This window comes from Saccopteryx leptura, chromosome 1 (assembly GCF_036850995.1).
Source record: "Saccopteryx leptura isolate mSacLep1 chromosome 1, mSacLep1_pri_phased_curated, whole genome shotgun sequence".
Taxonomy (NCBI): Eukaryota; Metazoa; Chordata; class Mammalia; order Chiroptera; family Emballonuridae; genus Saccopteryx; species Saccopteryx leptura.
The window spans coordinates 107,043,237-107,054,846 of record NC_089503.1 but is presented as its reverse complement, the minus strand read 5'-3'; the positions used below and the strand labels follow the sequence as shown (position 1 = coordinate 107,054,846).

At 38.5% G+C, this 11,610-nt stretch overlaps 1 protein-coding gene and 1 pseudogene across 1 annotated transcript; both read left to right on the top strand.

Annotated features, from left to right (window-relative positions):
- Positions 1 to 6: 6 nt before the first annotated feature.
- On the top strand, positions 7 to 2,455 carry LOC136388994 (bromodomain testis-specific protein-like). Its single transcript, XM_066360780.1, is given in 3 exon segments — positions 7 to 511; positions 514 to 1,461; positions 1,464 to 2,455. Coding segments are annotated over 3 exon segments (2,424 nt in total). The 5' UTR covers positions 7 to 27.
- A 117-nt stretch (positions 2,456 to 2,572) lies between these two features.
- Positions 2,573 to 11,060, top strand: LOC136388111 (centromere protein Q pseudogene; annotated as a pseudogene).
- The last annotated feature ends 550 nt before the right edge of the window (positions 11,061 to 11,610 follow it).

The window sequence follows — 11,610 nt, the reverse complement described above, 5'->3', positions numbered from 1 at the left end:
GATTATTATACCATTATAAAAATCCCGATGGATTTAAGTACAATTAAGAAGCGTTTGGAACATAGATATTATGTGCAGGCTTCAGAATGTATAGAAGACTTCAATATGATGTTCTCGAATTGTTATTTATACAACAAGCATGGAGATGACATCGTTCTTATGGCACAAGCTCTAGAGAAGTTGTTTAAACAGAAATTATTGCAGATGCCCCAAGAACAGCAAGTTGTGGGTGGTAAAGAAAGAATAAAGAAAGGCAGTCAACAGAATATAGCAGTTTCTTCTGTTAAAGAAAAACAGTCTCCTAAAGCATCAGAAAAAGTATTTAAGCAGCAAGTGAATCCTTCTGTATTTCCTGAAACATCTATTTCTCCTTTAAATACGGCACAAGGTGCTCCACCCAGCTCTACCTCGCAAGCAGTGGCCCAGGTTACAAAGGGTGTGAAGAGGAAAGCAGATACCACAACTCCTACAACTTCAGTAGTCAAAGCAAGCGGGGAATCTTCCCTAGACTTCCAGAAAGAAAAGTAGCAAAAATGCCACCTGTAAAAGAAACTGGGCAGAAGAACGTTTTGCCAGATTCTCAGCAACAATACAAAGTTGTAAATAGTGTTAGAGTAACTGAACAATTAAGACACTGTAGTGAGATACTTAAAGAAATGCTTGCAAAGAAGCACTTTTCATATGCATGGCCCTTTTATAATCCTGTTGATGTGAATGCTTTGGGACTCCATAACTACTATGATATTGTGAAAAATCCAATGGATCTTGGAACTATCAAGAAAAAAATGGACAACCAGGAATATAAAGATGCATATGAATTTGCTGCAGATGTTAGATTAGTGTTCATGAATTGCTACAGGTATAATCCTCCAGATCACGAAGTAGTAACAATGGCAAGAATGCTCCAGGATGTTTTTGAAATGCATTTTGCAAAGATCGCAGATGAACCTGTTGAGAGTATGCCTGTATATAACAGCAAAACAGATACCACAAAAACTCTTGGTAGAGAAAGCAGTAGTGAAGCTTCCTCTGAAGATAACTCTTCCGGTGATTCTGAAGATGAACAAGTTCAGTGTCTTGCAAAGCTTCAGGAGCAGCTTAAAGCAGATCATCAGCAACTACAGGTTCTATCTCAAGTCCCTTTCCATAAGCTAAAGAAGAAGAATGTGAAGTCTAAAAGGGAAAAGAAAAAAGAAAAGGTTAACAACAGAGGTGAAAATCCAAGAAAAAAGTTTAAGCAAATGAAATTAAAGGAAAAGTCCAAGAGCAGTCAACCAAAGAAGAGAAAACAACCAGTGTTGGCTCTGAAATCTGAGGATGAAGATAATGCTAAACCTATGAGCTATGATGAGAAAAGGCAGTTAAGTCTGGATATAAACAAACTCCCCGGAGATAAACTCGGGAAAGTCGTTCATATAATAGAATCAAGAGAGCCTACACTGAGAAATTCCAACCCTGATGAGATATAGACTTTGAAACACTGAAGGCAACAACACTGAGAGAACTAGAAACATATGTTGCTGCATGTCTAAGAAAAAGACCACCAAAACCTCGTGCTGAGAAAACTACACCATCCACAGCTGTTGTTGGAATTGGTTCCCAACTGAGTGAAAGCAGCAGCAGCAGCAGCAGCTCATCTGAGTCTGAAAGTGGTAGCAGTGATTCCGAATCAGAAATGTTACCTAAATTTACTGAAGTGAAACAGATTGACTCTCCTCCTAAAGAGAAAGTAAAGATACAATCTTCCATACAAAATATAATCTCTTGTTCTACAACCCTTGTTCATCAGACTACACATACAAGTGAAATACCACCAAATCACCACCAGTTAGCATTTAATCATCAAGAATTAGAACATAAACAGAGTGTGAAAAACATTTCACCTTTACAAATCCTGCTTCCTTCAGGTGATTCTGAAAAAAGCTTGAATGGCCTAACAGTGATGCATCAGTCTGATGACAACTCAATGGAGTTAGAATCTGAATGTCAAGTTCCTGTGCAGAAGGATATAAAAATCAAGAATGCAGAGTCTTGGAAAAGTTTAGGCAAACCAGTCAAAACTTCAGGAGTACGAAAATCCTCAGATGAGCTCTTCAACCAATTTAGAAAAGCAGCAATAGAAAAGGAAGTCAAAGCTGGAACACATGAACTAGTACAAAAACATCTGGGACAGAACAGAAAGGAACCAAAAGTGTTTCAAGGAAATCAGAGGGACCCTGATTTCACTCTAGAATCTTCTTCAAATAAGATGCAAAACAAGTGCCTTGGAAAAGAGCAAAAAGAACATCAGCAGTCACTGGAAACTCAAGAGAAAAGTAAACTCTGGCTTCTCAAAGACCATACTTTAGCAAGGGAGAAAGAGCAAGAGAGGAGGAGAAGAGAAGCAATGGCTGGTACCGTTGATATGACTCTTCAAAGAGACATTATGACAATGTTTGAAAACAACTTTGATTAAAACTCAGTTTTTAAATTAACCATCAACTGAAAATGAATTATATGAAAAATTAAAATGCATATGGTAAAATGATTGCTTTCAGACACCAGTCTTATGTTGTATTTTGACTGATCTAAAATGATCAAACAATTTTCACTTAAAAAAAAAAGTTCAAGTAACACTAAGGAATATGTGCAAAGGTAATGTCAGAGAGAGCTTTAAAAATCTTTTTGATTTGTCACCTGCCACTTCCACGGATAAAGATCGAGCTTATAATATTAATACACAATCATTTTTTCTTTTTAAAGTACAAAAGTAAGCATCATAAATAGCCCTAGTACGTTTACAAATCGTTTCCCCTCGGCTCTGTGATTTGAGTGTAGCTGGCCTGACCATTTTTGACTGGTCTGGAATTTTAATAAGAGCCAGAAGAGAGTGTCCGGCAAGCTCTGCACGAATCCATTGACAAGTAAGGGATTATATAAACCGAGGCAGTGTAGGCAACATCTGGTACAATGGTAATCAAGAACTTTTAGGCAAGCTTGAAGTAGTTTTGATTTAGAATTTATTTCAGTAGAATTTATTTCAGGATTGTGGCTTTCCCTACCAGGGGTTGCCTCCCACTTGACCCAGACACCTTCTCTTTGCCTCCATCTCTGAACATCCTCTGTTGAAAAACATACTGAGGCATATTATTATTATTACTTAAGAACTTAGAGGAACAAAAATCTATTACAATCTGACAGCATCAAACAAGATGTGGTTAGGAGCCCTACCAACATGACCTAAGGAGAGACTTTTATAAGAAATAAAAATAAATAAATAAATAAACCATCAAACAAACAATAAAGGAAGAAGTGGGGTCTGCTCAGCTTTTGATTTTTGGGCGCAGCTTCTGAAAGGTTCCAGAGGAGTGGTTGCCAGTTGTGGGACAAAGTTCAGCCTGAGAGATTAGCGTCTTTGGCCTTGAGGTTACTGCAGTCTGGGGCATCGCCCTCCAAGGTGTCATTTGTCAAGAGATTTTTTGAAGCACTGTTAGAATTGTTCTATTTAGATCAAGATGTCTGTCTAGCAAAGCAAATGCTTCCAAGAAGAGGTCTCAACAGTTAAAAAGAAATTCAAAAAGAAAAATTGATGATGAGGAATTGGAGTTATCAGAGAAAGAGGTGAGAAACACAGTGGGGAAAAAAATCATCCAAAGTGTCTGTCTAATGAAGAAACAGGACAAACAGAGCAAACTAGTCTAAAACAGGTGAAGCTAGCATCCAACAGGAGAAAATCCTGATCCTGGCAGCCTCCTTCCAAGAGTAGCAGAAAGCATTTGCAAACTGTAAAGGAAATGGTAATAATAGCAACTTTGAGTAGCAAAGGTAGAGAAAATGAACAAATTCAATATCATCTCAAGTGCCTAAAGAAAAGATTGTTACAACTGCATGAAACCCTAAAAGTCCTTCCCCAGAAGCTGAAAGATTTAACTAATGCATCAAGTTTACTGCAACTGGAAAGGGCACATCGCAGACCTAATGAAGAAGGTCTGGCATTATTGCAGGAAGAAGTGGATAAAATAGTACAGACCATAGAGTCAGTGACTGGAAGTATTTAGAGCCTAAAGAACAAAATTCACATTCTGACCAGTGAGGTGGAATAAGAGAAGGAGAAGGCAAAGCAGATGTTTCAAATAGATAGTAGTGAGGTATACTCCCTTTCAGAACTTTCTCAGAAGAGATTTAGCATACCTATACTTCAGAAAGAAATTTTGTCTCAAATTCCAAACCATTTTTTGATTAATGCAGAGGATATTTGATACTATGACAATATATAAAGTGTTTGAGTGCCTAGTTCATAAAAACATAAATTATTCTTTAGGTGATGACTTGCATTTTCTGTCTGGTTATTTGGAACTTAAGAAATCCACAAATGCCTATTACTTTTTTACATAACTTTCTAGACTTTGTGGTATAATTAAGATTTGTCATGTGTCTTTCATTTTTGAGGTAGCATGAATATTTTATCTCTTTGGTTGGTTTAGTGCAGGAGTAGTCAACCTTTTTATACCTACTGCCCACTTTTGTATCTCTGTTAGTAGTAAAATTTTCTAACCGCCCACCAGTTCCACAGTAATGGTGATTTATAAAGTAGGGAAGTAACTTTACTTATAAAATTTATAAAGCAGAGTTACAACAAGTTAAATCATATAATAATAATTACTTACTAAGTACTTTATGTTGGATTTTTGCTAAGTTTGGCAGAATAAATCTTTATAAAACAACTTACTATCTTAGTTAAATCTATCTTTTATTTACACTTAGCATACATAGAAATTACATTAGTTAATTGAATTATTAATGGGATCCCTGAGGCTAATGCTGGGAAACTAAATATTGAATATCCGGTTCAATTTTTGTGTGGAACAATCGAAGGTCTCCCCTTTTGGAAATATTCAGGCAGTTTCTTTCTTTCATCATAATATGATTAACAGCACTAAATCCTGATTCCACTAGATATGAGGTAGGGAAAGGTATCAATAAACTGAATACCATTTTCCACATATTTGGATATAAGACCGGCATTTTTTTTATTTTGTCATAGGTTTTCATATCCACCACTGTCGAATTTATGATTACTTTCTTCATCATATCTAATTTCTAACAGTTCTTCTTGGCAAGTTGTATCAGCCTCTTCAATATTTGAGGTAAAAGGATTTTTCATCCAGTCATATATCTTCAATTTCAAAATATCTTCAAATCATTTTTCCATGTCCAATTTAAGTCTATTCAGGTGGCTACTGAATCTGTCTATATCCTCTGGAGTTACATCATCTTTTATAGATGATAATTGAGGAAACTGATGAAATTCACTCTTCAATAGATTATGACAAAGTAGTTCAAGTTTGTCAATAAATAATAGCACAATACTTTGGCAACCTATAAGAGTTTTATTAGCTCCTTGAAGCTGCACATTGACATCATTAAATCTCTTGAAAATATCTGCCAAGTAAAAGGCATCATTCTTCAATGTTTTTAGCTATTGACACAGATTGATCTCATTATTACTTTCAAAGAATTGTATGATACTATCATATAATGCTACAAATCTAGCCAAAGATGTACCCTTTGACAGCCACCGAACTTCTGTGTGCAAAAGTAACTTAATAAAATCTTAATTATTGTCCTAGCAAAGCTGCCAAAATATCCTATCATTCTTTTCAATGGATTTGATCTTGTTTATGGCTTGAATTATTATAGTTAATGATGAATGGAGACTTGTACTTAGATGTTTTCCTACAAGATGATGTCTGTGCACCACATTATGAATACATAAAACATTTGCACTTCCTGTTTCAAATAAGCAACAAATCCACAATAGCAACCTACCATTGATGGTGCTCCATCAGTAGCGCATGCAACAATATTATTCAAAGAAATATTATTTTTTGTAAAGTATGTTCTCACAGTATTAAATATAGATAATCCTATTGTATCTGTGATGAGATTTATTGCGAATAGCATTTATTCTCATAATATATTGTTTTAATGAAAATAGCATACAGATGCCATCAATAAAGCATCATTATCTGCAATGGTAGATTCATCCAATTGTGTGGAAAATGAAGAGTTTTGAAGAATACTTATAAGTTTTCAACATTAACTGCCATTTCATCAATTTGTCGCTTTACTGTGCTATCACTTAGGGCCGTGATGGTGAACCCTTTTATAAAACCCACCCACTTTTGCAGTGCTGGTCAACCTGGTCCCTCCTGCCCACTAGTGGGCATTCCAGCTTTTGTAGTGGGCAGTAGCGGAGCAACCAAATGGCACTGCGATTGGCGCCCAATTACCCTATTACCCCTAAAATCTGGGAATCGAGATGAAAATATGAGTTAATTGGTGTCTCCACTGTCTGGCAGTTTCTGTCATAGAAGCGTCAAACCATGGAGTTCTTTGTCTATGGGGTAATAAAACGATGAACTGCTAATTTTGGGCAACAATAGCAATCATAAACTGCCCGCCGGATCGGGCAGCAGGAGTGGACCCGGGGTCAGGTACCTGGCTGCTCATGGATGCTGGCCAGGTGGTCGCGGAAGAGGTCAGGTGCAGACCCAATACAAATGCCCTATAACAGAATCTGACCGCTGTCCTGATCTTGACTGTTCAACAGTTAGTCGATTAGTATGTAATCGCAGCGCCGTTAGGTTGCTCTGCTACCACCCACCATGAAAGCTGGAGTGCCCACTAGTGGGCGGTAGGGACCAGGTTGACTACCACTGGTTTAGTAAGTAGATGTTAAATACTTATTTTCCCCTATAATCAAATTATACTTTTATTTTATAAAATTATTAAAAAGGAACATAGCACATTTTCCCCCTTACTAGCCAAACCAAAAACAACTTTCTAAACCTTTCCTCATTATGGTGATAATGTGTATATACATGTAAATAAATCATCACTAAAATATATAAAAAATTACTTCTACTCCCACAAAAGGAGGAAGAAAAGCAAGGAAATTATTGATGAGCTATAGCTTGAAGCATACTTGGCTGTCTGTGATTGGTTGTTCTCAGGTTTGGACTTTGTAATCTTGAGTTATAAGCAGGCTTAGATTTTGGTTTGCTTATGGAGGCTGCCACAGCTTTGAGCCACCTCAATCAATAGCCTTCTCATTTAATTAACTTAACACTTCTTTATCCCTCTTTATCCCACGTTCCTCTCTTTGTTCAGGCATAAGATATTTTAGTGCCTTCTTTTTTGTTTTTATTTTGACAAACTTAAAAAGAAAGAAAAAATGACAAATGATATAGCAGACATCCAGACTGACACATTGATTATCTTTGATATTTGCTTCCCACCTATTTTTCTAAAGAATAAACATTTCAGATATAGCTTAAACTACCTTGGATAAGATTCACATGAATCAGAAATCTTACACAGCCTCCAGTTTTACTGACAAGTTCAGAGACATAGGTCATAGGAAGGATCAGACGATGCTGAGGTCTGGGAAATCCACAAGACTCTTCAGGTCTTCTTCCATTGGACATATCCACTCAGTTACAGGCTAAACTGTGTACCTTCAAAATTCATATATTGAAGTCTTCTCAGTGCCTCGGAATGGGACTGAATGTGGAAAGAGAGCCTATAAGGAGGTAATTAAGGTAAAATGAGGTCATACGAGTGAGTCCTAATCCAATATGACTGGTGTCCTTAGAAGAAAAGATTAGAACACAAAAAACACAGACTGGGTATTACCGTGTGAAGACACAGCCTAAGGCAGCCATCTGCAAACAAAAAGGAATGACCTCAGAGAAACCAAATTTGCCTACACCTTGATTTTGGACTTTTAGCTTCCAGACCTATGAGGAAATAAATTTTTGTTGTTTACCATCCAGTCTGCGGTATTTTGTTATGGCACCCCTAGCAAACTAATATACCATCTGTCAAAGTAGAGCCCAAGCTCTATGTTGATCAGGTGTCCTTGATTCAACTTTCCCGTGCTTGAGACTACTCTTGAGGTGACTATGAGGATGCTACTGATCAGTGCCGACACAAACTGCCACTGGAGGAAAAACACAACCAATGCACAAGTTAGTTGCAAGAATCACACAGGCAATTTATTACTCACAAAGCCTTTTGGCGTGCCTGGGTACAGCTTAAGGGGGCCCCTGTCAGCGTGCTCCTCTCAGCTGTCTTTGGTCAGAGCTCAGAGCTGCGTGGAGACAGTCCACGTTCACGTTGGAGTCTGGGCAACTACCTCAGCAGGGGGCCCCTCACCTTTAGTACCTTTTCTGACCAACACCTTCTAACAGGTGTCAATCTACAGGATTATCACCTCAAACCACCTTTTCCGGAGTTCCTTGCAGAAAGCCCTTTTTATGTTAATCTACTGAAATGTCACATCAGGCCACTTTTAAGATGTTCCTAGAGAAGCTTCTTGTTTATGTTAATTTACAGAGTTATGACATCAAGCCACTTCTTATCTATGTATAATTTTATACACACACACACTAACTGGGCCCTGCTCAAAAATCAGAGTCTGTTTATCACATCTGGACATACTATATTAATTCTATCCAGACAGTATAGCTTTATTTAATTTCCTTAACTAATTTTAATATTATATCTTAATTACTTTTATATATATCTTCCATATTTTTTAATATTTCTATATGTGTAATTATTATAACATTATATTACTATAACACCATCTGAGCCACAATTATAGATGAGGTCTCTAATGAGGTTCTCAGGTCACCTAGGAGACATCATTTTGCATCCCAGATAGTTACTTAGCTATGGAACCATGCTTCCTAGATTCTAAGTTTATTTAGCATAAGTAATTCTGTGACCAGGAATATCCTGTTAAGTAAATTCAAATGATCAATTCTCTTCCTCTTGGCAAATGTTATTTATCTATTTATCCAAGATACAGTTGATAAGGAAAGCCACCTGCCTTTTTATTTGGCTTCCTAGGATATCCCTGTGCTAAAAGGAGTAAATAGATCATTGGCCAGCTGCTTTTAACTCCTTAATAACTAAAGTCTTCTCTAACAACTCCTACCCAAAATTACATTTCTTGGCTTCCTTCACCCTACTATCCAAGACACAGCACTCCCATGATTTTGATATATGGTCCACAGTTTGTTATATCTGTAGTATAATACAGTATAGCTATTTTGTGGGTTTTATTTACCTACATGATATTACATTGCATTTACTCTTCGGAACTTGCTTTTATACTTCATCCTATGGCAACTTGTCTCCCCATTTCTACTCCTTACTCTTAGATCTTGACTTAAATAATAAAAAAAGAACTCATTGGAAAGAGGTCAGGTAGCTTACATAATTGCGTGAGAAAGCCGAAGTCAACAGTTGGCAGGACTCCAACAGCTAGAGTCATATTCAGGGTCATAACATAAAAGTCCAGTGATGATACTGGTCTTCACAGTCTCCATTCACCTCTGCCCTGCTGTGGAGATTTGCATCAGCCAGAGTCTGACTCAAAATGATGGAGGTACTAACTCAAAGGGCTTTCCTCTGCCCAGTAAAATGGAATCATTAAATTCCAATGACTGGGGCCCTGGCCGGTTGACTCAGTGGTAGAGCATCGGCCTGGCGTGTGGAAGTCTTGGGTTCAATTCCCGGCCAGGGCACACAGGAGAGGCGCCCATCTGCTTCTCCACCCCTCCCCCTCTCCTTCCTCTCTGTCTCTCTCTTCCCCTCCCACAGCCTGGGCTCCATTGGCACAGAAGATGGCCCGGGCGCTGGGGATGGTCCCTTAGCCTCTGCCCCGGGTGCTGGAGTGGCTCTGGTTGCAACAGAGCGACGCCCCGGATGGGCAGAGCATCCCCCCTTAGTGGGCGTGCCGGGTGGATCCCGGTCGGGCGCATGCGGGAGTCTGTCTGACTGCCTCCCCGTTTCCAGCTTTGGAAAAATGAAAAAAAAAAATTCAAATGACTGGGACTTGAAGATGGCAGCAAAGTAGGTAGACACACAGACTCCCAGCTTTCACCACCAAACTGAATTACAAACTAATTTAGGAACAATCAGTGTGAAAAACCAACTCTGGACTACAAGAACAGCTCTCAAAAACCAAGGAGCAAAGAAGAAGCCACAACAAACCTGGTAGGGAGCACCTGACTCTCCCCTGTTTACAGGAACAGAGGGAGAGTGAAGCTGAGAGCCCAGAAGGGCTCTCACTTCAAGGAAAAGAGTGGAAAATACTGCTCACAACCACTTGCCTGGCGACCAGGAAACAAGGTGTTTTGAAAGAGCCAGCTTGTCTTCCAAAAAGAAAGGGGAGAGAGAGAGAGACAGACAGTGAGGGGCAGAGGAATGCAGGGGACAACCTGAGAAGCTGACTCATCCACTGCTGGAGGCAGCCATAGCTGGGGGAGGGGCTGATCCTTCCACAAAACAAAAGACTAAAGTACTTCCGGATCACAGATCTCCAGACATCTTTCCAGCTCCAATCAGCGCAACAAGACACAGCTGAAAACAAGAAATGAGGAGGAGGGGCAGTAACTCAAGTCTCCATGGAGATCTGAGATACACCTCTTCCTACTGAAGCTGAGAAATCACCCTGCCCCCAGAGAGAGAGAGAAACTGGCAGAAGAGGCCTTCAGAGTCTCAGGTTACACCCACCGCATTCCTGGATACAGTTTCAAATAAGCCCCCTGCTGAGATCAGTAAACAAGACTATCACCTGTTAAGAAAACAAACAAATTAAGACTTCAAAGCATCCCAAATCCGAAAGTGAATTACAAATAATAGCCTATGCCAACCCAAGAAGACCTAGAAATAACACAATTGAAAACTGGAGACAGACAACAACAAGCCTAAACTCAACCAGCTCTACAAACAAAACACCCAAACACACAGACATAATGAGATGACAGAGAAGTGCAATCCAAATGAAACCACAAGAGAAACCTCCAGGAAATGAACTGAGTGATATGGAAATAACCAAACTTCCAGATGCAGAGTTCAAAATAATGATGGTAAGGATGCTTAGGGACCTTAGAACAACAACGAATGGTCATTACAAACACCTAAATAAAGAAATAGCAAGTATAAAAAAGGATATTGAAATATTAAAAAAAAATCAGTCAGAGATGATAAATACAATATCATAAATGAAGACCACAATGGAAGGAATTAAAAACAGGATGGATGGAGCTGAGGATTGAATCAGCAAGTTGGAGGACAAGTTGAATGAAGGCATGAAAGCAGAGAAGAAAAAAGAAAAGAGATTCAAAAAGTCTCAGGAAACTCTTAGAGAGCTCTGAGAAAACATGAAGAGAAATAACATCTGCATCATAGGAGTTCCTGAAGAAGAAGAAGAGAAAGAACAAGGGATAGAGACTTTGTTCAAACATATCATAGCTGAAAACTTCCCTAAATTAATGCAGGAGAAACTCTCACAAGTTCAAGAAGCACAGAGAACTCCATTAAAGAGAAACCCAAAAAAACCTATATCAAGGCACATCATAATTAAAATACCAAAGCTAAATGATAAAGAGAAAATATTAAAAGCTGCAAGAGAAAAAAAAGCTATCACCTACGAAGGAGCCCCCATAAGAATGACATCCGACTTCTCAACAGAATCACTTGAGGCCAGAAAGGAAAGTCAAGAAATATTCAAAGTAATGCAGAACAAGAACCTACAACCAAGACTACTTTATC